The 25669-nt window shown below is 53.3% G+C and overlaps 13 protein-coding genes across 13 annotated transcripts; 6 read left to right on the forward strand and 7 right to left on the reverse strand.

Annotated features, from left to right (window-relative positions):
- Positions 1–73: 73 nt before the first annotated feature.
- J4E86_011575 (uncharacterized protein) lies at positions 74–2223 on the reverse strand (the record flags this gene model as incomplete). The annotated part of the gene is made up of 4 exons (XM_051452066.1): positions 74–437; positions 496–1370; positions 1434–2049; positions 2105–2223. 4 exons carry the CDS (start codon positions 2221–2223, stop codon positions 74–76), a joined length of 1974 nt encoding a protein of 657 aa, XP_051296760.1.
- Positions 2224–3609: 1386 nt separating this feature from the next.
- On the forward strand, positions 3610–5214 carry J4E86_011576 (uncharacterized protein; the record flags this gene model as incomplete). Its single annotated transcript, XM_051452067.1, has 1 exon — positions 3610–5214. The coding sequence occupies one exon, from the start codon at positions 3610–3612 to the stop codon at positions 5212–5214; it is 1605 nt and encodes a 534-aa protein (XP_051296761.1).
- A 652-nt stretch (positions 5215–5866) lies between these two features.
- Positions 5867–6614, reverse strand: J4E86_011577 (uncharacterized protein; the record flags this gene model as incomplete). The annotated part of the gene is made up of 2 exons (XM_051452068.1): positions 5867–6085; positions 6303–6614. 2 exons carry the CDS (start codon positions 6612–6614, stop codon positions 5867–5869), a joined length of 531 nt encoding a protein of 176 aa, XP_051296762.1.
- A 216-nt stretch (positions 6615–6830) lies between these two features.
- J4E86_011578 (uncharacterized protein) lies at positions 6831–7935 on the forward strand (the record flags this gene model as incomplete). Its single annotated transcript, XM_051452069.1, has 3 exons — positions 6831–7617; positions 7673–7778; positions 7833–7935. 3 exons carry the CDS (start codon positions 6831–6833, stop codon positions 7933–7935), a joined length of 996 nt encoding a protein of 331 aa, XP_051296763.1.
- Positions 7936–7952: 17 nt separating this feature from the next.
- J4E86_011579 (uncharacterized protein) lies at positions 7953–9733 on the reverse strand (the record flags this gene model as incomplete). Its single annotated transcript, XM_051452070.1, has 3 exons — positions 7953–8115; positions 8204–9326; positions 9376–9733. 3 exons carry the CDS (start codon positions 9731–9733, stop codon positions 7953–7955), a joined length of 1644 nt encoding a protein of 547 aa, XP_051296764.1.
- A 207-nt stretch (positions 9734–9940) lies between these two features.
- Positions 9941–10827, forward strand: J4E86_011580 (uncharacterized protein; the record flags this gene model as incomplete). The annotated part of the gene is made up of 2 exons (XM_051452071.1): positions 9941–10262; positions 10313–10827. 2 exons carry the CDS (start codon positions 9941–9943, stop codon positions 10825–10827), a joined length of 837 nt encoding a protein of 278 aa, XP_051296765.1.
- Positions 10828–11275: 448 nt separating this feature from the next.
- Positions 11276–12068, forward strand: RAC1 (Rho GTPase protein rac1; the record flags this gene model as incomplete). Its single annotated transcript, XM_051452072.1, has 5 exons — positions 11276–11338; positions 11388–11446; positions 11492–11672; positions 11723–11955; positions 12002–12068. The coding sequence occupies 5 exons, from the start codon at positions 11276–11278 to the stop codon at positions 12066–12068; spliced, it is 603 nt and encodes a 200-aa protein (XP_051296766.1).
- A 450-nt stretch (positions 12069–12518) lies between these two features.
- J4E86_011582 (uncharacterized protein) lies at positions 12519–14057 on the forward strand (the record flags this gene model as incomplete). The annotated part of the gene is made up of 3 exons (XM_051452073.1): positions 12519–12597; positions 12655–12707; positions 12762–14057. 3 exons carry the CDS (start codon positions 12519–12521, stop codon positions 14055–14057), a joined length of 1428 nt encoding a protein of 475 aa, XP_051296767.1.
- Positions 14058–14276: 219 nt separating this feature from the next.
- Positions 14277–16187, reverse strand: J4E86_011583 (uncharacterized protein; the record flags this gene model as incomplete). Its single annotated transcript, XM_051452074.1, has 3 exons — positions 14277–15262; positions 15319–15957; positions 16004–16187. The coding sequence occupies 3 exons, from the start codon at positions 16185–16187 to the stop codon at positions 14277–14279; spliced, it is 1809 nt and encodes a 602-aa protein (XP_051296768.1).
- Positions 16188–16568: 381 nt separating this feature from the next.
- J4E86_011584 (uncharacterized protein) lies at positions 16569–17013 on the reverse strand (the record flags this gene model as incomplete). The annotated part of the gene is made up of 3 exons (XM_051452075.1): positions 16569–16631; positions 16681–16852; positions 16907–17013. The coding sequence occupies 3 exons, from the start codon at positions 17011–17013 to the stop codon at positions 16569–16571; spliced, it is 342 nt and encodes a 113-aa protein (XP_051296769.1).
- Positions 17014–17254: 241 nt separating this feature from the next.
- Positions 17255–19259, forward strand: J4E86_011585 (uncharacterized protein; the record flags this gene model as incomplete). Its single annotated transcript, XM_051452076.1, has 3 exons — positions 17255–17408; positions 17458–17812; positions 17861–19259. 3 exons carry the CDS (start codon positions 17255–17257, stop codon positions 19257–19259), a joined length of 1908 nt encoding a protein of 635 aa, XP_051296770.1.
- Positions 19260–19863: 604 nt separating this feature from the next.
- Positions 19864–23246, reverse strand: J4E86_011586 (uncharacterized protein; the record flags this gene model as incomplete). The annotated part of the gene is made up of 7 exons (XM_051452077.1): positions 19864–20153; positions 20273–20283; positions 20337–20508; positions 21686–22268; positions 22328–22683; positions 22739–22781; positions 22836–23246. The coding sequence occupies 7 exons, from the start codon at positions 23244–23246 to the stop codon at positions 19864–19866; spliced, it is 1866 nt and encodes a 621-aa protein (XP_051296771.1).
- A 693-nt stretch (positions 23247–23939) lies between these two features.
- Positions 23940–25655, reverse strand: J4E86_011587 (uncharacterized protein; the record flags this gene model as incomplete). The annotated part of the gene is made up of 5 exons (XM_051452078.1): positions 23940–24198; positions 24247–24922; positions 24984–25244; positions 25302–25389; positions 25461–25655. 5 exons carry the CDS (start codon positions 25653–25655, stop codon positions 23940–23942), a joined length of 1479 nt encoding a protein of 492 aa, XP_051296772.1.
- Between the last annotated feature and the right edge of the window lie 14 nt (positions 25656–25669).

Below are 25669 nucleotides of genomic sequence, written 5' to 3' on the forward strand. Positions count from 1 at the left end.
ACAACATGATCATCGTCCACGTCGTCATGAGGCCTGAGCCCCTCTCTCTTCAACACCCATCTAGAAAGACGCTCTACTCTTCAGTACTAGGCTTGCCTCTTCCTAGGCCAAAGCAAGTCGCCATGTTGTAGAAGATATCAATGCTGTTGTATGTCCCCTGGAAGAGCTCCTGGCATGGGCCCATGGCATAGACAGGCACATCCGTCAACGAATGCACACCTTGGTCGTTCTCGACAGGCAGCGTACCATTGAGCAAGATACCGCCCTCGCCATCCTCGGGGTTAGCGTAGTTGTCGTTGCTATCTTCTTCGATTTCGACGGCGGGCTCGCGGGGACCATTTTTGCGGACAGACCAATTCTCCCGGCGATCGGGATCTGCCATCAGGCCTTGGAAGAGCGTGTAGCGTGGATCCCAATTCGACGGGAAGTTAGAATCTCTGAGAAAGTATGATGTCAGTGTATGTCTTACGTGCATTTCGTATAGTTCCAACTTACGTGTACGTCAGATTGCCGGTGTTGATGTATTGGGATTCGCCAGATTGCTCGTACGTCCCAATTGCATTCCGTTTCTTGCGATCGACGTTTTGAGCAGCTAGATAGTGGGTGTCAACGGAGCCCATGACATCGAAGCCATGGCCGTGGTCGGCAGTGACAAGGATCAGAGTCTCTTTGAGGCAGTTGGTGGAGTTGAGGTGGTCAATAGTGGCCTTCACCGTGTCGTCGAGTTCGAGAAGTTCACCGAGTGCGCGATCATAGTCGAGAGCGTGCATCATCTTGTCAATGCTGGCGGCTTCTGACATAAGGAACCATCCTTTGTCGCCTGAGCGAGTTTCGAGGATGTCAATGGCCTTGAGGGTCATCTCTTTGAGACCCGGCTGATCAAGAGCGGGTGTCTCATCTCCAGTAGGGGAAAGCGATTGGTTGAGGTTGTCACGGTAGACATTGCGGTCGAGCCACTTGGCCATATTGGAGGTGGTGAAGATACCGAGAGCCTTTTCCTCGTTGCTGGCAGAGAGCAGAGCAGTGCGGTTCTGAATGATCTGATAGTCCTGCGCGGCAAACTCATCATAGTAGTTCTTGTCCTGATACGTGACACCTCCAAGTTCAGACGGGTAGAACTGCTCGGCGCCACCACCGAAAATGACATCGAGAGGAACGTTTGTCCAAGTGTAGTTCTGGACACCATTGAGGTAGGTATCAACGATAGCTCCATACTGGCTACGGAGACGGGTGTGTGATACCAAGGCAGCGGGGGTAGCATCCGCAATGTATGCTGTCGATACTATTCCTACGTGACCTCCGGTAAGACGATGAAAGATCTCAGCAATGCTCTCGACTTTCGGGTCGTCAAAAGGATCCTTGCTACTGTCCTATACTGTTTGTTAGTAAAATGATGATGTATACAAGTGCGCAACGAGATGGAAGACACGTACCGCATAAACGTTCAAACAGTTGACTGTTGACTTGTGACCAGTGTTGAGCGCAGCAGCAGAGTTAGCGGAGTCGGTGATGAAGCTATCGATCGAGTGGGTCATCTGGTGGCCAACGACAGGGAATTTGTCCATGGCCATGAGAGATTGGTATTTGCCGTTGACCTGCTTATGGCCTATCAAACGAGCAGCTGTGATCATGTTTGTGGTCATCCCGTCACCGATGAAGAGAATGATGTTCTTGGCCTTGCGCTCCTCAGCCAGGTCGCGAACGAGCCAAGTAGCTTCCGTCTTGCTTCCATTGTTATAGTTGAGGGTAGCAGTGTACTCGCCAGGTTCGTAAAGAGCGATGCGGCGGTAGGCTTTAGCCGCAACGTTGACGAGGGAGGGCCTCAGAGCGTCGCGTGCGAAGAGGTCTTCGTACCATGTGAAGTTCCACTTCTCCAATTTGGGTTCTTCGAGGTTGAAAAACTCTGTTACTAGCTTCGCTTCCTCGCCCTTCTTTCCAAGAGTGAAGGTAAACTGCTCATCCAGAGGTAGACCGATGAACTCGGATCCGTTCCTTGGCTGGTGAACTTCTAGACGGATGTCGAAGTACTGGCCCGCAAGAAAGTCGGCCCTGAGTTGTGTATCAGCAATTGAGCTCTCTGAGCTCGTTCAATCTGCATGCTTACTGGTCAGGAGGGAACACGCAACCGAGCGTTGGGCAAGCTCCCAGACGGCGGAATGTCTGCGCGGAGACAGACCCGACCAAAAGGGCTGCAGCCACGACAGCTGAGCATGTACACTTCATAACGAACGCGATTGAGAGATTAGTAAGTGGGCAAGACTCTCAAAAGTGCGATGAACCGACATTCTGGGAAGCTGTTGCTCCAACCTTTATAAGCTCACAGAGCTTCCCGGACCTGCATACATGTATCAAGACGAATCAGACTATGTCCCGCGTATCTAGCTACTAGCGTCCACATTTCATACCCGAGGCATGCCTTCCTCTGCAGTACAAGGTGCATTAAGTGCCTTTTCCCGTCCCTCGTGCGATAACACAGCGCTCTTACTGCTCGAGAGGAAGACTCCGGCTACCTGGGCCCAGTCCCCATTCCGCTGGCCTGGTCCGCGCCGCGAGCCACTGTCATCATCGAGAATCTTAACGAGCTGCCTCATTGGGAAAGACATGCACGTTTCTGCCAGTTAATGGAAGGCTGGAGGATGAGGACTTGGCGTGGCTTGGTACATCTTGGCGTCACGTTCCGCACAGCTATGATCTGATTCGCTATTCAATGGTTCTCTCGTGGAAACCAAAATTGGTATCCCCGTAGATTTTCCCTTGGCGATGGGGTATTGCGAGCGGCTGGGATTTCGATGCCTACGGTGTGCTCCGGACGGGGCAATTCCATTCGCCATCGTAGTGAGGGCCAGCGACACAACACGACAAAGCTTTGCTAGCCTAGCTCGTCGACGGATATGGTGCCGACGAGCTCAAGGAAGAGAGCTTGATCGCAGTCCGAAAGACTCGCATCACGTGTCAGCAACTAGGCACCGTGCCCGGCTGGCATGATTCGGCTGCGGTCAATCTGTCAGACCAACAAAACTCCAACATGGAAATTATGCAACTCCTTGTCTGCGCGTTAGAGCGGAATTATGTCGGTCGCATTAACACCTCGCACTAGCAACGTAGTTTGTCGCGTGCTCACATCCACCGTCGTCGCCTGGAACCCTGAATCGAATGCAGCCCTATGCAAAGCACCAAAATCCCAGGAAGCGGCGACAGATCGCGAAATGCAGCGGGAACCAAGGATCTCTCCAGATCTTGTATCTGAAACGCCGATAGGCATGCCTTCGATTGGTGTTCGACGCCAGGTGTCCATCAGGGTAACGTCTTGATCGGCTCTAGTTGGTGTGGTTGGGTGGTCCGCCGACGTCACCACTCTGAACCCTTAGTCTAAGGTTTATCGATGATCAGGTACAAAGGTACGCCTAAGCGCAGAGCGCATGTTCAATGCCTTCCTTCGAACGCGTCTTCTTATTGCAAACTCTACCTAGGCCGGCAGCTGCTCAATATAGATGTGTTAGTGTCAAAGTACGACTACCGATCCGCGCGTTTCAACACGCGACTCTTTTCCAAAGTAGAGCACCGCCAAAAAAGCCCGCACAGCCGAACAAATCCCAGACCCATACGAACATGTCCAAAAGAACATCATACGAACGCTCCGAACTCGGGCATACGACTCTCAAACGCGCGAAACGAGTAGATGATAATCTTCCCTACGATCAAGTTCAAGAAGCCCTCGGTGCACAAGAGGAAATCAAGGTTGTGACAAAGGTAGCGCATTGGTTTCGTCCAAAAGATCTCCGCATTCAAGACAACACCGCGCTGTATCATGCTTCCGAGCTTGCCCAAAGTGCGAGCAAGCCTCTCGTATGTTTTTACGTCAATTGCGCTGCAGACGAGTCGTGGCATGGGACTAGCCCCGCAAGGGTCGATTTCATGTGCGAGGGATTGCGCATCATGCAGAAAGAGCTCAAGGAGTTGAACATACCACTAGTCTTTCTAGAGTGCGAGGATAGGAAGAAGATTGTACAGACAGCAGTGGATTGGATGCAAAAGTGGGAGATTTCACACGTGTTTGGCAACTTGGAGTACGAGATTGATGAGATGCGGAGGGATTTGAAACTCTGCCAAACAGCTGGAGATGGTATTCAAGTCTCATTGTATCATGACCAGACCGTTGTCGAGCCTGGCACAATGCTTACAGGTGCTGGGACACCCATGAAAGTCTTTACACCCTTCTTCAAAGCGTGGCTCGAGAGGCTGAAAGACGAGCCGGAATTGCTTGACACTAACCCTCCACCTACCGCGAATCCCCCCTCTGCGAAGAAGGAGCTAAAAAGCCTCTTCGATACAGTCGTACCCCAGCCTGCAAAAGACAAGCAATTCGAGTCGGAAGAAGACAAAAAGAGGATACGGAAGCTGTGGCCTGTCGGTCACGATGCAGCAGCAAAACGAATGGATGCGTTCCTAAAGCAAATTGACCACTACGCCGCTACACGCTCAAATCCTGCCGCAAATAGCACGTCACGCATGTCTGCCTACTTTAGTGCGGGCATGTTCTCCGTACGCGAAGCACTGCAGAAAGTTGTAGATTACAATCGCGGCAGTACCGATTTTACCGAAGCCAAGGCATCCAATGGCGTCTACGGCTGGGTCCGCGAGATTGTTTTCAGAGAACTCTACAGACAGACAACCATGACTACGCCACACACCTCCATGAACCTCCCACAGAATCTCAAATTCGACGCAGTAGAGTGGGAAGACGACCAAGCAGGCTGGGAGAAATGGTATGAAGGCAAAACAGGCGAACCCTTTGTCGATTCTGGGATGCGGCAGCTCAAAGCCGAGGCATACATGCATAATCGCTTACGTATGAACGTGTCCTCCTATCTCTACTGCAACCTCCTGCTCGACTACCGCCGCGGCGAACGCTACTTTGCCGAAACTCTGATTGACTGGGACCTTTCCAACAATACCCAAGGCTGGGAGCCTTCTTACACCGTCTTCAACCCCGTCTCTCAGGCTGAGAAGAACGATCCCGATGGTGATTATATCCGTAAATGGATCCCAGAGCTCAAAGATGTCAAGGGAAAGGCGGTATTTGCTCCTTACGCGAGGTTGTCAAAGAGCGAGTTCGAAAAGCTGGGTTATCCAAAACCGCATGTGGACTGGAAAGAAACGAAAGCTAGGGCGTTGGATAGGTTCAAACGAGGGTTGAGGAACGCGGATATCTAGGTGAGCGTGCGACTGTATATAGGGCGAGGTTCATACTACACCAATGTTGAAACCCATACGATGTGGATGCATGTAGCACTAGGCTCATGGCTACTACCTTGATGTAACCCTCTCCGGCAATATCCGTGAATTTGGCAATATGAATGATTGCTTTACAAGCAACAAAGGTGGCACAGCTCGCGCCACTATCTTGATCTGGCAAAGTTTTCATGATCGAGAAAGAAATCGTCCCAAGTCTAGTGGGCCTTCCCCTTCCAGCACACATGGGAATAAAACGACCAAATTATTATGCTACTCCGGCTGACCACCAATACAGCGGAGGTGAATCATCGCATATTATACGCCCATCCAGAGCTACTCTTGTCTCCAGTCGGCATAAACCAGTGCCGAGAGTAAATATAGAGTTGCGACAACGCGTAATGCTACTGATTAGTCTGAAGTACGCGCAACAATCTGCAGCCAACCCGAGTCACGATATCGAATGCGCGCAACCCAGTGCTCATGCGCGATTTTCCCTAATATCCCCACAAGCAGCACCTGACTCGTCTCTACATTTTTTTAATCTGCTTCCTCACCCTCCCAATTTCGATCTCTTGGGCCCGTAGATCTCTCACAACGGTGGCTAATTGGGGGATTGGACCTTCGACTGCACCTACAAATGTAGATTGCGCAGTACGTAGTGCGGGCGGAACAAGGATACCAAACCATCTGAGAGGATCTGTAGGCTTTCCGACAGATCCGGTTTCTTCTTGGTTGTCCCTTGATCCTTGGGCGGGCTCGTCATCCAAATCGGAAGTAGGGCCTGTTTCTCCTTCTCTAGCTTCTGAACCTGTGGAAGGGAGGCCCGGTCCTTGGATTTCGTTCGCTTGTTCTGTTGATCTCATGTGGTTGTCAAGGCTCGCGTCCTGGCGAGTGGTAGCGGAAGATTTGATGGAAAAATGGGGTCGATCGTTCTTCTTGGTACATCCGTGTTCGGAGACATGGCTGTGGTCTGTCAACAGAGCACATAAGGTAGATAGACATTCCAGAGGATCGTTGTAGCACCCCTGGTAGCTATGAAATCTCGAAGGAAACTGTAGAACTCACACCTTGCGTACACTCTGCATACGTTCGTCATAGCAGTCCTGTCCGTAACGGATCGCAGAGGACGAATTGTAAAAGTTTGCTTGAGCAAGCGACATGTAACCCTTGTTGGCATCAACACCACGTGCCATTAACCAAACGTAAACATTGCTTACCGAGGATAGCTCTGCGGAAAGCTGCTGCATAATGTCGTGATATTCATGCAGTGTATGCAAATAGTGTTCAAGTCGAGTATCCAAAACATCAAGAAGCGCATCTTTATTCCGCCTCGCAGCCATCTCTGCTCGATCCATTGGTGGGTCCTGTGCATCCGCCATGATGTTGCAGTCTTGCATGGATGGGAGTGAAAAAAGAGTGATGTAAGAGGAGCAGTGCGATGGGAGGTCGAGATCAGCCCAGAGCCAGGCTTAGGTTGGCGGGTGCTAAGACGCGGGAACCATACCGCATCGGCGTCTAGCAGCCGGGTAGCTCGCAGCTCGCATATCCGACACGACTGAGCTACTCCCAACTTTCCATCCACCCAACCACCCGCCATGTCGAAACCAAATCCATTCCTCAATCTTTTCCGGCGATACTACTCACAGCCCGCATCGGCATTCTTCCGCACCGCCCACGCCCGTCCCCCACCCACGCGACCCCAATGTCCGCACACACGCATCCTCTTCCTCCGCTCACAAAGTCGCCGAGTGGGCGGCGGCCCCGGCCTGGACCCAAGTTTCGTCTCGATTCTCGACCGGCCGGCGAAGATGGCGCGAGTAGGAAAACAACATGGGCCCGGCCTAATCATCCTCGCGATAATCCCCGTCACAGCCTTCATACTAGGATGCTGGCAAGTGCAGCGTCTGGGCTGGAAAACCGAATTAGTCGCCCGCTTTGAAGATAGATTGACCTTCCCGCCTCTCGAACTTCCGCTGCGAATCGACCCGGCTGCAATTCAGGATTTTGACTATCGCAGGGTCTATGCGAGGGGCGTGTTGAGACATGATCAGGAAATGTTGATTGGGCCGCGGATTTTGGATGGCGAAGAGGGGTACACGGTTGTTACGCCGCTCGAACGGCGGGATGCGCGCGGCAATGTGCATAAGATATTGGCGTGTAGGGGGTGGATCAAGAAGGACGCTGCGCCGCAGTGGTTTCGCAAGAAGAATGGGGCGTTGCCTGAGGGTGAGGTTACGATTGAGGGCTTGTTGAGGATACCGCCCAAGGGCAACATGTTTACGCCGAAAAACGAGCCGGAAAAGGGAAAGTGGTTCTTTCCCAGTGTCGAGGAGATGGCCGAGTATAGCGGGAGTCAGGCTGTGTGGGTGGAGGAGACGATGAGTAAGTAATCTATCTTTTTTCGATGATGTGATTGGGGTATCTAACTATGACACAGCGCCTGATTTGCTCACAAATTATGAACGTGAACCCAAGGGCGTACCGATTGGTAGGGCGCCCACCGTGAACCTACGAAACAACCACACGCAGTACATCTTCACATGGTACGGTTCGCCGCCTCGCTCTTTTCCTGCAAGCAATCATCTAACTCCAAGTAGGTACGCGCTCAGTTTCGCGACCTCAGTCATGTTTTGGATGGTCGTCAAGAAGCCCATGTCGGGCACCCAACGGAGAGTACGCCACAGCGTTGATTGGTCGTGAGACATTACCGTGCCTTTTCAGTCGTCATCTTCGTCTTCCTCACGGACAGCATTCAATCGTTTCCGTTTATATCTCTTCAACTTGGCCGGACGCTCCATACGCAGCTGCTGAAGTAACTCCCTAGGAAGCATCCTTTGCGCCAGAGAAAACGAGGTACAGGTACCGGTGGTCTTGCGAGTCCTGCTTGAAAGTCAGTGTACCGAACGTATATGTCTGCTATAAGTCTGCACGCCATGTACGCCAAACAGAGTCGAGTAGAGCAGCATACCTCTTCATAAGCGCGATGACATCGCTTTCTTCAATCGTCGTTCGTCCACCGTGCTGTGCATATGCTGCGAGATCTATGCTAATCTGCTCGAAGAAGTCGTTGGTCGTGCGTACGAGTGCGTCGAGTGTTTCCGTATTGAGTTGGGTCTTGCCTCCCTGCGACTTCAAGAAGCTCAAAGTGAGCTTCTTGACAGGCGCGGCTGGAAACGAGGGGAAGCCGATACCGTGTTCGGATACCATGTATTCTTTCGGTTTGCGAACACTCTTCATCTGGGCTACATGTGTTTGCTTGGGCGACTTGGCCTGCAGGCTTCGATCAATTGCAGATTCTTCTTCTCGATAGGCGACTAGTTCGGCGTCGTTGTCTGCAGGGGGATCTGATGCCCAACCTAACATGCCGGCGGTTACTGTTTGGTCTTTGCCGTCGAAAGCAGCAGCTATTCCGTCCTTGTCGTCGCTATTGAGTGAGTCGTAATCATCGGACTGGTGCAGAAGCTCGTCATCCGGCTCTTGTTCGTCTTCTTCCCGCTCGTCTTGAAATGCTTGTACGTCTTCTTGGGCTGGCACACGCATGCGCTCCGGTATCATGAAGCGGAAGGTAGGCTCTTCTAAATCGTCCTCTGCCTCTCCAAATACGCCCAAATCCTCCTCACTCGGCCTTGCGTCTCTTCGCCCGGTCAGTGCTTGTACTGTGGTTTCGTCTCCATCTAGAGCTTCGTCGATTGCAGGATCAAAGAGGCCATCTGCGCGCGTGTTGATGAAGGTGCCATCGACCTCGTACTCCTCCTGGACCGCCCCGAGCTCGCTTAGGTCGCCGAATCGCTCACTCTGCCTTCCCGTGAACATGAAGCGTGGATCCTCACTGATGGCTCGCCGTCCAAACTCGAGCGATTGTACGGTCCCGCCATCGACGTCGTCTGGTAGGTCTGGTAGGAGAGACTGCCGTGGTGGGGCACTGTGGAAACTATCGTCGTCGTCGTACATGTTCTCCAGGGGCATTGAAAGACGGGGCGCAGGCATGGCAGGGCCGTCTTCGACGTCTGGAAGGTCGAGGGCGGAATGGCGCGTTCGCCGAGGTAGGGCTTGTGGGGAGGGCTGGGCCGGGCGCGGTTCACGAGCGAGGGCTGCATGGACAGTTAGCTAGGTGAGAGATGGCGGCTGCAAGAGCCGTACCTCTGCTAAGATGGCGCAGTATGTCCCGCGGTGTCTCCCTCTGTACGCGGCCGCTTCGTCTCCGGGTGTTTCCTGGCGTCCTTGCCGCATTGGCTCGCTCTCTCAGGGCTCGTATCGCGTGGGGAGTAGTGGGTGCAATCCTGCGCGAAGGAAGAGGGCGAGCTGCGGGTCCGCCCCGCGGTGTCGCGCCCGATGCTGGTGTGCGAAGAGCTGGCGTCCGTCTGCTCGCTGGAGTAGGGCCCACACTAGTGGCCTGGTGGAAGGGTGTCGTGGGCTCCATGGACGCGTCGTTGTCGGGTGTCGGCTGCAAGTCGCGCCGCGGGGGAAGGCGCTGCGTTTTGCGCGCAGACTCGGCCATGGCAAGAGAGGCATGCGAGGGGCGAGGTGGGTGCCCAGGCGGGTGTTGATGGGCGTCAGGGAAACGCGTCGCTTACCAAGGTAACGCGACTTCCCCGGCGTGCATCTGCGCTAGCCGCTTATCGATAGCAGCTGAAGCTCGATGCGCTGCAACTTTTTCCGTCGCAAACTCAGGTGTCGCTCCGTCACACAAAACACTAGTCTCACCATGTCCGACTCGGAATCAGAGGGAGGCGTGCCCCTGATGGAAGCCCAGTTCGATCTTGACGCGTCGTCGAAGAAAAGGAAACGGCAAGCCGAGCCCGAAGCCAGCAAGGACGGCAAAAAAGCAGCCAAGAAGGCCAAACGCAAAGAGAAGAAGAAGCAGAAAGCAAAGGCGATTTCTGAAGACGATCTGGACCAAGGGCTGGGAGTCAATCACGCTTTCGAGCGCATGGATGGTCAGCTTGTTGCCGACTATGTCAACGCACGAACACGGCTTTACGGGAAGGATTTGAGCAGTGTCGAGCTCGAGGACTTGTGGATTTCTGGTGAGTGTTTGAGCGCCCGAGACAGATCGTGAAATGCTGACGTCAAGCAGCGCGGACGGTGCAGGACAGTAGCAGCTGGACGGAGCCGCGAACTACAGACAAGCTGCCTGCCTTTCTCAAGAAGCAGGCAGGGACGCTGGAGGCGACGCCATGCAAGCCGCCCGGCGCTCCCCACACGCTTGTAGTGACGGGCTCTGGGATGCGAGCGGCAGACGTCTGCCGATGTCTCAAGTCTGGGCTACCTACCCAGGGAGTCGAGAAGCCCAGCGTAGCCAAACTGTTTGCAAAGCACCTGAAGCTCGCAGACCAGGTCGCGCATTTGAGCAAGAGCAGAATCGACTACGGGGTTGGGACACCGGATCGGTTGATAGCGCTCTTGCAAGAGGGAGCCTTGTCGACGGCCAACTTGAAACGAGTCGTGGTGGACGTGTCGTACATTGACGGGAAGAAGCGCGGCATTCTCGACATGAGAGAGTTGCACGAGGCCGTGGTCAGGCTGGTGGTGTGCAAGCAGCTGGTGGGCGAGGACAGGCAAGGCGGCGAGGGACTGTTTGTGTGGTATTGAAGCATGTAGGCGTAGCACGAGCCCGTAGCTAGCTAGCACGGCGGATGGCAGGCGTGAGCAGCGTGTTGCACAAGGGTTTCAAGAGGGTACGCGCTCGTCGAGCTTGGTCGCTCCAGCTCCAGCTCGCTTCGTGACCCGCCGCCTGCCAAGCGATAAAACGCCCCCCTACGCTGCAGATAGCTCCCGCGCCTTCACAGAAGCTACCTGCTACCCGCATCGTGCTGCGCAGTCTCGCCGGTGCGTCCTCTACCTCCCACGCGCCGCCTCGCTGCATCTGCATCGTGCCCTGCCCTGCCCTGCCCTGCCTGCCTGCCTGCCTGCCTGCCTGCCTGCCTGCCTGCCCTGCCCTGCCCTGCGCCCGACTCGATCCGCTCCACCCTCGCCGCCCCGTTGCTCCGCCGAACCGGGTCCGCCAAAGCCACGCTCCCCGGGCGACACCTCGCGCACCATGGCTGCTCCCGCGACGCAATCGCTCAAGTGCGTCGTGACCGGCGACGGCGCTGTAGGCAAGGTGAGCCTCGCCGCCCCCGCGACAGCCGCGCAGCCTGCTAACCGCGCAGACATGTCTCCTCATCTCGTACACGACCAACGCCTTCCCGGGCGAGTACATCCCCACCGTGTACGCCCGCCCCTCGCTGCACCACGCGTGAGCTAACTCGCCCAGCTTCGACAACTACTCGGCAAATGTCATGGTCGACGGGAAGCCCATAAGCCTGGGGCTGTGGGACACGGCCGGCCAGGAGGACTACGACCGACTGCGCCCGCTCTCGTACCCCCAGACGGACGTGTTCCTCATCTGCTTCTCCATCGTCAGCCCCCCGTCGTTTGACAACGTCAAGGCAAAGGTACCAAGCCGCCCGCCACGCCGCGTGCGCACCCGCTAACCCCCTGCCAGTGGTACCCTGAGATAGATCACCACGCGCCCGGCGTTCCCATCATCCTCGTCGGCACCAAGCTCGATCTGAGGGACGATGAGGCGACCAAGGAGTCGTTGAGGCAGAAGAAGATGGCGCCCATCCAGTACGAGCAGGCCGTCATGGTCGCAAAAGAGATCAAGGCGCAGAAGTACCTCGAGTGCTCCGCCCTCACACAGCGCAACCTGAAGAGTGTCTTTGACGAAGCTATTCGGTATGTTCCCATGTGCTCCCTGCATGACTGTCCTAACCTGCCCCAGCGCCGTCCTCAGCCCCCGTCCCCAGCAGTCGGCGACCAAGAACAAGAAGAAGTGCACCATCCTATAAGCCGATACCAGGGCCCAGGGGCCACGGCTTTGGCCTGATTGGGAAAAGACCAACAACTTGGATATGCCACTCACTCCCGACACTGTACACGGTCGGCATCATTGGGAAGCCCAAGCGGAACGGCGGGACCAAGCAGAAGGGGCACATGCTGTGCAGCACCTTCTGGCTTGATGTTTGGATATAGAGCGAGTCTAGCATTGGCTTATTGCAGCATTACCCTTCTTCGGCGTGGAGGATTCATGGGCTTGGCATTACCGATAGAACTGTTTATTGCATCTTTTCCCTTTGCACATCTCCAACGCCGTGTGAATAAGCCACTGAATGAAGCGGGCGCTGACGGCCGCCGGCCATGCTCGTGCGTCGTCTGGCCACGGTACCACGCGCCGAGCAGGTTCCCAGGCTAATCCCCGCGGTAGTGCAGACATGGAGCCACCACCACCACCCACCAACATGTTCCACCAAGGCAGCCTACAGAGCGGAATCGCGCTTGCCATTCAGGAGCAGAAACTCGTTGCCTGCTTCGTTCGAGGTACGTGACGGTGCACTATCGGAATCTGGGAAGCATCGTGACTGACTAGCTGCGTAGACGACGGCGCCACGAGCCACGAGTGGGAAGGCGAGTGGCTGAAGAGCGGATGGGTACGTTGGGACTCGGCCAGGTTTTCACAACACGCGCTGATGATGCATTTTTAGCTGTCGACTCTGCTCCACCAAAAAGCGGTCGTCCTGCGACTCGAAGCGGGCTCGACCGAAGCCGGTTTTCTGGCTGCCTTCTCCGATGTCTCGAGCGTGCCCACTTTCGTCGTCATCCAGAACGGCCAACTCCAAGTTCAACTCAAGAACGATGCCACGAGAGATGACTTTATCAACTCAATCCGACGCGTCCTGGGAGCGAATCCCATCCCAGCCTCCAACGCAGCACCAACCTCTCCCCCACAAGCAAGCACACCAGAACCTACGAATAGTATAGCGAATGCTGCAGCCGAAGACGACCTGTATGGCCTCCCCGAAACCTCACTACCCACCCTCACGTCCAACACACCAGGCAAGCAAAAAGCCACAGGCTCCCAGCACCCCACTCTCCCATCCACATCCGCCACCAAAGCCCAACAAGAAGCCCGCGACGCCCTGCGAAAGAAGAAACGAGAAGATGCCGAAGAGATAGCCCGTATAAAAGCACGAATAGAAGCCGACAAAGCAGCGCGCAAAGTAGATGCCGAATTGCGCAAAGCAGAACGCGAGAAGGAGAGGAACAAGGGCGCACTACGAGCCCCCGACACATCACAGCCAGTGCCAACGTCCTCGCGAGGCACCAACTCCAAAACCGTCGCTCTCAATGTTCGTTTGTTCGATGGCCGCACCATTCGCTCTACATTCCCTCGCTCCGCCACCCTGCAGACTGACGTGCGGTCCTGGGTTGACACTGAGTTTGGGAAATTGACCCAGGATGACGAGAACATCAACAACAAACAACTGCCTCCTTACTTTTTCCGACATATACTCGCTCCATCGCCCAGTCGTGAGCTCTCTGCCGGCGACGAGGCCGTCGAGTTGGGCGATATTGATCTAGCGCCCAGTGCGACGTTGGTACTGGTGCCAGTAAAGGGTTACTCGGATGCGTATTCCGGGGGCACTGGAGGAGGTATAGCAGGAGCCGCGACGGGCATCGTTGGCGGGGCCTTTGGGCTTCTCACTTCTACTGTTGGCTACGTGGGGAGTACCATCAGCTCCGTTATAGGCTACGGGGCGCAACACGAGCAAGGTGGTGATGGTAGTAGCAGTAACAACCATGGCGGTGGTGGTCGTACCATGGGCAGCAGACCTACCCGGGATCCCAGTCACGATCCTGTGCTGGATCAGGCAACTTCGGGTGGGATGAGGGTAAGAACGCTGGCGGACCAGCGGGCAAGAGATGTACCTCAACAGTTCTATAACGGGAATCAGTTGAGTACTGAACCTAGGCCTGAGGACAACGATAAGCGAGATTGAGGCTGTGGTCTTATTCTCAAGGACATGATGCAAATAAGGTAGATGACCCTAACTCCATCGCCGAGCAGCCAAAAGACGTCTTCCTCGTGCTGACGTGACAAGAGGAGGAGTTCGTGGTGCGTAGGATGGCTGAAAAACAAACGCTTTTGTGTCCTTTCCATCCGGGACTTGCCATCATCCCCTCATCTTCGCTACACGATTAGAGCTGCCATTCGCCATTCAAACAAAAGCCTTTTCTTCATCCACAGACTCCATCAGCCCCGCCGCCTTCAACAGTTCACTATCCACCATGGTCCCTGCAAATGGTACCTGGGGACCCTCAACCTGCGGCTTCCAATCCTCGCGCTTCTCGACCACTTCACCCGCGGCCAGTCCGCCGTGACTCAGCGCCTTGATCTCTAAAGACTCAATCTTCGCCTCCATGCTCTTCACCTTAACTTCCAACTTCACGCGACCCTTGTCTAGCTCTGCAGCATCAGTAGGGCAGGCAGACAAGGCAACTTGTAACTCGGCGAGCCGCTCGCGAGCTTCATCTAGCTCAGCGTGCTCAGACGTCGTCTGCGGCAAGAGATTTTGCAAGTAGAGCCCAGCGTCATTCTCGTGGTCTGAAGATAGTGCAAGAGGATTTTCGGGGCTGGGCTTGGGGGCTTCGGTAAAGATTTGGAGGCCAGGTGGGTTGCGATAGTGGACCGGGTCTTGCGCGACGTCTTGGAAGAAAGAGAGAATGGCATGCTGGGTGGGAGGGTAGGTAAAGATGCATTCACCAACCGAATTGTCGCCGCCCGCGAAGGTAGGGCAGATGACAGCTTGACCCGAGGACCATTCTGTGCTTTCTTCTCCACTAGTAGAGGTTGATGTTGCGGTTGGAGTGGAAGCCCCGGCCGAAGAGGTGACGCTGAGAGCGAGGCTGTGGAAAGCCTTCGTTAGAGCCGAGACTGGGCCTGTAGGAATCGAAGCGTGCCAAGACATGTGCTTGATTGATTGTATGGTTGATGGTGTGTCTGCAGAACAAGGCCCGTTGACTTGTCGATTGTAGTCAGTCGGTAAGTCGACACAGTGCTGGGGGTTGCATGTCAGATCGCTGAATCGCCACTGACGTGTGCGCTGATGCATGAAAGCGCGAATCTGTTCATCTTTGATTTGGGAGTCGTCGATCAAGGAGTGAATGAACGCCATGGCCGTGATACGGGTACCATACTTGCCGACTATAACAATACGTTAGTGTAAACTCCTCAGGTGAAAGCAGGGCCAGGAGACGTACAGTCGTGCGTGAGCAGGTTCAAGATACTCTCCGTTCCGTCTTCAATAGCGATGACGTAGACTTCTGCGTCGGCTGCAACACGATCGGAGTCGCAGATGACTTCGTCAAAGACAGTCTTGACATGTTTCTTGGCATTTTCATGACCTGGAACACGGTTCTCGTTGTCACGGATGCGGACCATGTCGTGGGCGATTGACTTGCGTGGCATGGCGGACCAACTGCGTAGAGTCATGGCCTGGTCGTACTTGTGCGAGTACAGCAGCTGGCCCGCGTTCAAGACAATCAAAGCAGGAGTGGTAGTCTTGTCTTGGAGAACATGACCATCTTTGAAAATCTTCGCGTCCCTTTCAGCGGTGTTGTCAGTGTCCGAGCACTTGACCATCTCCTTGGCAAAGTTGACGACTGAGCCACCGTTGATGCCGAGTTCCCGCTGCAACTGTCTATACGCCAGGATGCCTAGATCTTGCATGGTGTCGTTTACCAGTACAATCAATCGCTTTCGCGTCTTGAGGAGGTCAGGCGGTGGAGCAAGGATAGGTACATGTGGACCATTGGGCTTGGTCATGGCGAAGTCGGGAAGGTGGATGCACTCGAGGCCGAGGTGGGACAGGCGCTTCTCTGCTTCCTTGCGCTGGCAGGCTGTGATGTGTTAGCTGCGAGTGTTTCAATGGAGATTGGAATGTACTTTGCATGGCCTCGCGGCGCACCTCGTTGACGCGCTCATTGTTGGTCGCGTGGTAGACATAGGGCTTCTCGGGGGCGTCGATCATACGGACATGACCTGAGAGGTTGATGAAGAAGCCAAGTTGGTTGAGGTCGGCTGGAAATGATGGATCCGGCTCCAGAGTGTCTTCTATGCGGCGGAACATGCTGACGTAGATGCTTGAGGGCGTCTATGGACCGTAGACAGTGGCGAAGTGAGCTGCTAGAAAACGGCAGCCAGAGCTATTGCGGGAGTAGGGATTGTAGGTGTAATGGCTACGGAAGTCGGCTTTTATCACTGGCGCGGTGGGTAGCCGCTGCCGTCGTTTGTAGCGCGTGGTGAGAGCAAACCGATTAGGAAAGGGTGTCTCGCACGGTGAGAGAGCGAGGGGAGGGCAAAGTAGACAGTGAGATGGGTCAACCACGAAGATTTCGCACGCAATGTCTCACAGTGTGCGCCCGAAGAGCGGCCATGTGCAAGGCTACATGTGTAGCCAAAAGTAGGTGGGATTGTACATGGAACCAGTCGGGTTCTCGTAGAAGCACAGCTACCAACTTGCCTTCTTCACGCCCGGCAGGTTCCCCGCGAGAGCGTTTACGCGAAATTGATACTGTAGCATCGTCAGCCCTGCGTCGCGCGAAGAGAAGGCCATGGCATACTCGGCCCATTCTGAAGTCGCTGAAGACACCACGGCCCTTGCCGCCCATTATACACCTGTTCTTGATCTGGGTGTAGCGTGTGTAGCAGTGCATCTGCGAGAGCTGGAGCTGAGCCTGCGCGCGGACTCGTTGCGGAAGCGTGGTATTGCGGATCAGGTATCGCAGAGCTTGTCTGTGTCGTCGTCAGTCGTTGCGCCATGGGAGCGTTAGGTGCAGAGGCGCATGCCGTTCTGGCTCATTCTCCGAGTACACCTTCCGCTTGGTGTGGTCGCGGATATTGCGAATCTTTGCGAAACATCCAATGTCCAGCTTGGCCGCGCGGAATTGAGACATGGTGGCGGTGGGCGGAATGGGTTGAATGTCTGCGAGCACTCGACCATGAGCCACAACCTTGTTCAATCCCGGTGTTCTGCCGCCCGCTGCCCGCTCCCCACCAATCAGCGCAATCCAGCCTCTGACGCTTTCCCTTGCACTATATACTCCAACGCCGCCGAACCGTTCGAGCTCACAGCACTGTTCCTGAACAGTACATGTTGGCAATCTAGTCTGCAGCGCTACCCAACGTCCAGCTGGCATGTTTACCGCACATGATGTGAAGGACATCTTCGCCCTCTTCCCTCCGCAAGACACTTCCGATTTTGTTCCGCGGCTTGCGCTATCCTCCAGCGGCCATGCTTTCGTTACGCTCCAGTTTGTCCAGGCTCGTTTCAGAAGCCGCGTGACCAAAGGTGAGCGTTCGTAATCTCTCTTGGCTACATTTGCTGAAGCATGCACCAGAGACACAGCGGATACCGGTTTCCACATTGGCCAACGACCTCGACATAGGTCAATTACTTGTCCATCAACTAGTCCACAGCCACCCCAAGCTATGTTTGTTCAGCGCGGACGAGGAAAGCATTATTCCCATAGATGAGCGAGACACGATAGTCACTCGCCTGTCATCTGGGGGACTGGCATCCAAGGCCGAATTCATTGCCCAGCACCGTGTCTCTTCCAAGAGTCTTGACTTCCTCCTGTCCAGTCAAGATTATAACGTCCTGGAAACTAACGGCTACATCTACACTAAGGCCTATGCTCACAAGATCGCGGACATAGTAAAGAGTATGATTCAAAAGACGGTCGATGATGTCCGGTAAGTGCAGGACTTGCCTTAGATGCATCGCATGCTCACTCTGTACAGGACTCTCAATATCAAACCAGCTGATTTGCCTAACAATCCCCCTACATGGTTCATTCTGCATACACTCGAGCGACTCTTGCAGTCTGAAAATCTTACTTCCAAGGTCAACATCCAGGAAACTGACGTTAGCGTTTTGTGCACACCCAAGCGATATCTAGAATCCGAACGCGATACCACAGTCTACGATCTGCAGTCCGGCGCTCTTGCCTATCTCGATGTGCAAAGATTCGCCTCCGACTTCATCGAACTTTTCCCGTCTTCCCAAGTCGCATTGTCTTACTTCCAGCAACTCTCAGGCATTGAGGTAATAGACTCTTTCGCTGTATCACTGATCTGGATCTCCAGGTTAGAGCAAGATTGCGTACGCATCCTTGAACAAGAAGGTTGTACCCTTGATGTCACCGAAGTGATTGGCTCCCGTCTTCCACCAACTATAAGGGAGCAGGTGGCCGGCCGAGCCAAGAACTCCATTGTCGCTCACTTCTCCGAGACCACTGGAGGGCTGAAGATAGTGCGCGTCGGCACTCTGATACTCACTGAAAGGCGCCGAGACGGAGCACTCGACGAGCTCGCTGGCTACGCAAAAGAAGCTGCAAAGGCACAATGGCAAAGTCTACACGACGATCCAACCCTAGTGGAAGACGTAAAATTCACTCGAGACAAGATCAAAGACATGATTCCTCCCACAGGCCTTGTTCAGCGCCTTCTCCTCCAACAAAAACCAGTTGAGAAGTTATTAGAAGAGCGCTTCTGGTTCCACGTGTCCTCGTTCGAAACACTGAATGAAGAGGAGTTTGCTATGTACTGGACAGATCGCATGCTCACCCGATATCGGATATACAGCGCCGGCTTAGTTTCAGTCATGGACCAGAAAGTGCACAGCCAGCTTGCTCAGGTCTTTGCAACTTACGCACACAAGGACCTTATACCCGATACTATTGCCAAAGCACGAGCGCAGGGTCTAGTCCTCAGCCGCAAAACAAGAAAGAATGTTACCAAGCTCTCGAGTGTGCTGGAGTCCACGACGCCTCTGGATAATACATCACTATCTTCAGCTTTGGAGAAATTCAACAAAAAACAAGGTATCAACCATCCATCTACAGATTCGCTGGCTGCTGCCAAGCAATCGATGCTCGACGACATGCTTCGCCGAATCAAGAAACAAAAAGCTTCCGACGGCCCCGTACTCTTCTTAACGCTAGTGATCTTGCTCTTCGCAAAGCAGTACGATGGTGTCGTATATGCAACGGGAAAGTTCACACCAAAGCTGTTGAAGTTATTGAAAGGCAAGCTGGAGTATGAGCAGTATGAGCAGCTTGAGAGATGGAAGGAAGCTGCCAAGGCCAATACCTTGAGCGCGGAGGATAGGGAGGGTATGGCCAGGATGGCAGCGACGTGAGATCATTGGTTTCAATGCCTACGACAACTCTAAGATCGCGCTTGTGATCGAATCTGGTACTTTCATTTGGGGGTTACATGCAAATGCTTGTCATGGTCTTTGCGACAGGTTGGCTTGTTCATCTATACCTCAGATAACACTCGGAAGATGGTATACTGGTAGAAACCCACGCTTACCTAGCATTAGAACACTGTTTGAGTCTTTCACGCGGCATCTATAGCCTCACTTCGTCCGAACCCTCTTTTCAACTGCGCACACTGTTTGCACCAAGCGGATGGTGGTACTACTCCCATTTGCGGCTGCGATTTTATCGAACGGCACATCTGATGTTGTTCTTCTCTTGTGCTTGCTTCTTCACTGATCCACAGGTTATCATTCGTCATGATTGAGCACTAAGTAGCGAGTATTGAACAACCACCGGCAGATGGATAATAGTCACAAATCATGTATGACTTGATGCACGTCGTGAAGTTGCCATGAGAAGTCGTACCTTAGCTTTCATGCGCAAGACTACCTGCCTTGCATGTCCCAGAAGCACCGCCTAATGCAACACCCAGCATCTGTGTGTGTGTCTCTCTCCCTTTGTTTATCTATCCTCGCTTCCCTATACATCCTTCATGAGTTCCTCGAGCTCATCATCATCGTCCCAGTTCCCTCCCCTCCTGTTGACAACAATCTTCTGCTCTTCCTTCTCCTGTTGCTCTGCTACAGCCCCCAGTATCTCTTTGAGCTGATCTTCTGTAACCTTCTGTCGTAATTGGCCAGTCCGCGCAAGCATTATAAGTCTGTTCTCGATGTCGGTTGCGCGCGATTCCTTGACAAGGCGGATACGGCCGAGACGGTCGGCTGCTTCGGGGAGAAGGATTTGTGAGAGGATGGAGGAACGCTGGTCGGCTGATGGGAAGGGTTAGCCCGTGGTTGCTAGTGGACGGCGGGGTTTGGACGAGTGGGCGAAGGGGGAGTGTGTGGTCAAGTGATGCATGTCTGCGCCAGGAGAGATTCTGAAAACGTACCCTCTTGCTGCCTGTAACTCTGCCTTAGTAAGAAACCTTGATCTTCGTGTATAATTGTATTTACTTTCGCGAATCTTGCTCGGCGCCTTCGCCTCCTTGTCCTCCGCTTCCCCCGCCCTGTTGTTGTAACTGCTGCAGGCGCGCGCGTCTTATCTGCTCGAGATCTTCGTCGGACATTTCGGTATTATGTAGAGTATCTGAGGGCTCGACGCGAAAGGTTGTTAGAGTAACGGCCTCTGCGGCGCAAGTACTGGTCGAGCAAAAGTGTGTTTATGCGGGGAAGTTCGCGGGTTGCTAGGGCACGGTCCCAATCGCACACCCCCCACTCCCTAGGTAGCTTGTCAGACACCTCAACCAAGAGGAGAATGCGATCTTGACTAAGACTGGGGCCTGGTCTTAGTTTGGGCTGGTCATTGAAGGCGCGCTCTGGTATGCGGGATGATTGAGATAGCATTGAGGTGCTTCGCTGGAGTGTTGCCCGGCTGGTGTGTCGCCGACGCCCCAAAGATGCTCAGGGTGACGATAAAGCTGCAGCCGTCATCTCACGATGCTTTCTTTACATGTCGATCTTGGATATATCTACGGATGCTCTAATTGCTATACTCCAGGGTGTGATTAGGAAGACTGAGAGGTGGAACTGACGAAGCTGGCTCAATGTATCGCTGCATTACGAAATTGACGACTGAGATGGACACGCAGTTGGCGTCATCGGCCATCGCGTCGGACATACTTTTAGTACCAGCTGGAAAAACAGCTCTACATAGCTAGGCTGTGGACAAAGGGCGGAATGATAGAGACAATTTGTCGCTCACGACTTGTGTTTTACGAAGAACGTGTTTAGAATGACGAACTCAAGTCACGACTGATAGCGTGCGGCTGTTCTAGTATGCTTTCAAGTATTCCACTTCGATTAGCCCTCTCGTCTAATCTGATTTCGCAACATGAAGCCCCCGCGTGTTGCATTCCACATTACGAGGCGGGTATTGACGCTTCTGCGACACCTTCAGCCCGCGGCAAATTTGCTACTACTCCTTAACTTCTCCCCAAACTTCCATAGCATGAACGGCGCTGGGACACCCAAAGCCAAGGCAATAAAGCCCAGCACGCTATCTCCCCATCCAAAATCCAACTTGTCATACATGGCCGGTGCAAACAGCGGAAATCCAAACCCAGCCAACGACCTGAGCACCGTCGCCGCCGCGATAGCACTCGCAGCGTACCGTGTATAGCTGTCAACAAGATAAGTCTGTATACACTGAAACCCCACAATAACACCCGCGCAAAATATCGCAGCACCGATATTAGGCATGATCCAATGTACCTGCGCTTGTGCACTCCAACCATACCAAAAAAGGCCGATTGGAACGAGAAGAGACGCAGGGATCATGATTGGAATGCGAAATTCTGGTTTACCGATGCCGTTGTTGCGTTTCTTTAGGCGGCGGTAGAGGGCGTCATTGAGGGGTGCGGTGATCTGTGTGCCGAGGAAGAAGCCCATGCCCATGGAGATGAAGTTCAAAGAACCAATCCCTATAGTCATGCCATAGCGCGTGACCCATAAGCTGGGGAAGGTCGAGAGCATCAGATACATGAGGCCATACAGGTAGGCCATGTAGCAAGCTAGAACTTGCACAATGGGCTGGGTGATGAGCAGCTTGAACGGCCTTCTCATGGCGATTTTAATAGTTGTTGCAAGCGTTCGATCAGGATTATCGAACTCAGTGTGTAGTTCTTCGTTGCTTGTCTCTTTACGCAGTTTGTTTCGCTTCCACTCAAGGAGCTTTGGTGCGTATGTTTCTTGCAGAAAGAAGAACCCGAGACATTGCACTATTGCTGTGAAGATCGTGGTGGCGTAGAAACACCATCTCCAAGTCGTGTTTTGAGAGATGAAGCCACCAGCAATAGGCCCGATAGCCGGGCCCAGTAATGGAGCCAGTGAATAGATTGCTATGGCTCGGCCACGCTGCTCGGGAAGGAAACAATCGCTAAGAACACCCTAGTAAGTCAATTAGCGTTTTATCTTCCAACGGCATTTTTCAGGAAGAGAGTACATACACCACCAATAGCTAACGGTGCAGATCCGCCTAAACCACTGAAGAATCGGAATGCCATGAGCTGGCCAGATGTCTGAGCAAATCCACATCCCAAATTCCAAGCCAAGTAGAACAAGTTTGACAGCTGCAAGACGATGACTCGTCCATAGATCTCCGATAGTGGGCCTAGGAACAGCGGTCCAATTGCATACGCCAGAACGAAGATGGATAAGGTAAGCTGGGCTTCGACTTCATTTGTGATGCCGAATTCAGCACTGATGCTGCTCAGAGCTGGCGAGATCATGGACGAGGATATTGGCGAGACGAGGGTAAAAGAAGAAACAATGATAGTTGCTGCCCATTTCCGCTTCATGGACCCTACCAGCTGTTAGACCACAACTTATCTGTGCTTAGTTGGGGAGACCAAACCTACAGTTCTTTGGATTATGTGGGTCGAACTCTGAATCCCATGTGACCTTATGTATGTTAGATGTTACAGTAGCAGTCAATGTCTGTCAGGTAGAATATACCAAATTTGGGTCTTTGACGGACCGCGTAGACTTTTGCTTTTCTAAACGTGATAGTGCCACCACATCACGCTCGTATGGAATACCACCCCGTATCTCCTCGTAAGTCGTATTTTCCTCTTGAGCGGTATCGTCTTTTACTTCTTTCCCACCTTTGTCATCGCCGCTGTCGCCGCCGTCGTCGTTGTCACTGGACGAGTTCTCGTCTCGCCTTTCAGTCTCAGTCTTGTGCAATGAACTGGCGTCCTCGTCGACATGGGTTCCCTCGCCATCTTCATGGTGATAAACCGAATGATCGTCTGGGAATTGACTGGACAAGATACGATGTAATGGTGCGTTGTCGAGTCGCCGTTGTCGGGATACTGATCGGCACGTGGATGATCTTTGAGCTCGTGGTCGTCTTGTGCTTTCCATGGTGACGTGAGACTGAGAAGAGGCGTGCACAAAGACTGGGTATGCTGTCAAATACGTGTAGCAGACTATGATTACTAGTGTAGGGCGTGAACTTCCATGTATATAAATATAACTCGTCTGTTTTTCAACGATAGAGAAGGTTGTGGTGAGGGAAACAGTGTCGCTATGCCGGCGTTCAAGCTTGGAAAGTGAACAGATACAGAACTTGCATGCGGCGAACTTCGCGATTTTGATAGACTCTGCACGCTCGGTTTTAAGCACGTGTAGGACGAATCTCCGTGGATCGCGTGCCCCACAACGTTGGTCCTTTGATTCAGATACTGTCGGTGCATCGGTAGACATTATTTCCCGAGCGCAGACTGAAAAGGAGTGGATACGGTTAGTCGTGCAGGGTTATCTGGGTGTGGCGTAGAAGCTTGGTAATATTGTAGAGGCCGGTGGTATGGGGTGACGTCAGGGATTGCTGATTTCCGGCGCTACTGTCGCGTCGTGTAGTGTAGATATATATCCGATGTGGTAACTCCGGCCTCGAGCCTAGACGAAGGAAAGTACACAAAAGTATGTACTGAGCTGTTGGTAAACAAAGCATCATCGTGGTAAATAGATAGTAGTAAACCGGAGACTGAATTTTGTACGCATCTGATTCGATACATTTCATCCCGTGTTGTATATATGCACATATGGTGGGAGTACTCAATTCACCACTACCAAGGGACGCGGAGTCAATTTTGTGCCATGACTGAACAGGTTATCGGGGTCGTACTTGTGCTTAAGTTCCTCGAGTCGCTTCACGTTTGCGCCGAAGATCTCGTTCGCCTCAACATCGGCAGCTGCATAATTGCCGTACTGACCTACACCACCATCCTTTGACCGTTCCGAGGCAGTTTCTGAGGCTTTTTTGAGAAGGTTTCGTGAGAACGTACGAATTTTGTCGTCGAGTGAAGGATCGAACCTGTGCTCTCTTTAATATTAACTCCTCTGTGGTGCTGATTTGGCTTACCATTTCATCATCACAGCCACATTATAGTAATCGCCACGATTTGAGAAAGCCGTCTTGTCGTTGGAAATCTCCATGACCTTCTTATAAGGAACGGCTTCAAAAAGCATCATGCTTTCGTTCATTCGCTCATGCGACGCCACAAAAGCATTGAACTCAGCGTGAAGCTGCATAGCGAAGTTTGGGTCCATGGGGAGTCTGAAAGCGCCACCACCGAAAAGCTTACGTCCATCAAAGCCGGCTCCTTGATTAAGAAGGCTGTTGAGTTGAGGGTAGGGAATCATGGCGGTCATGTTCGCTATTGGGCCGAGTTCAAATAAGTCGGCGAAGAAGGCGTTTCCTTCTTCTTCGTTACCATTGTGAAAGATCTGGCAAATTACAACCGAAGCATTCGCCGGTGGTGGGGCAGAGAAGCCCATGAGCATCGTTTGGTTGCCGTCGTTGGTAGTATGGAACTTATTTGCGAACTGAACGACCTGTGGTAGCTTATCCGGAAGGAAAACCAGCGGCCCCGCAAACACATGGCTCCTCTGTTGATAACCCTGGAATGTGAATGCCGTCACTACTCCAAAATTCTGGCCTGCGCCTCGCACAGCCCAGTATAGGTCGGGGTTTGAGGTGGCTGACGCGACAACTTGTTCACCAGAAGCGAGGACAATGTCAACGGACAAGAGATTATCTGGAAGATGTCAGTAACGCAGACTTTGTCAATACTCATTGATACTGGTTCATGCACATACCAATCGTTAAGCCGTACTTTCCTGTAAGATAACCATAGCCTCCTCCCAGAGTCAAGCCCCCCACGCCGGTATGGTTGACGGTGCCACCTACAGTTGCAAGACCAAACTTGGCAGCCTCAACGTCGACATCTTCCCAGATAGTCCCACCGTCTGCCTTGATTGTTTCGGCATCCACATCGACAATCACCTTGCGCATCTTGGAAAGATCGATGACGATGCCATCTCGGATAGACGCAGCTCCAGACGTGCTGTGGCCTCCCCCTACAGAATGTGAGTCTTTCTCTCACATGTAATTTGGCTGTACTCTGATGTGCTTACCGCGGACTGTGAAGGGGATTCTGTGCTCGCGTATTTGAGCTAAAACCGCGGAGACGTCATGGGCGGACCGGACTAGGACTACAGCAGCCTTTGCTCGTATAAGTGCGTGAACATGATGCAGGAACATTTGTATAGAAAGACAGAACTAAGGGAACGTACAGCTCGTTTTATGCAGTGCTCACTCCACCTCTCGATGCTCTTTTCGTACTCTTCACCGTCGCCCGGAAGTAGGACTTCAGCAGTCGTGTTGTCGAGTAGCTTCTTCAGCGACGGATAGTCAAAGTCTCCAGACCCCAGGCCCATTTTCATAGTTTCGAAACAACTAAACGATGTTGTATAGTTGGTGGGAGCCATCTCTAGCGGGGCGC

Source organism: Alternaria arbusti (assembly GCF_024043155.1).
Source record: "Alternaria arbusti strain BMP 1465 chromosome Unknown scaffold_37, whole genome shotgun sequence".
Classification (NCBI taxonomy): Eukaryota; Fungi; Ascomycota; class Dothideomycetes; order Pleosporales; family Pleosporaceae; genus Alternaria; species Alternaria arbusti.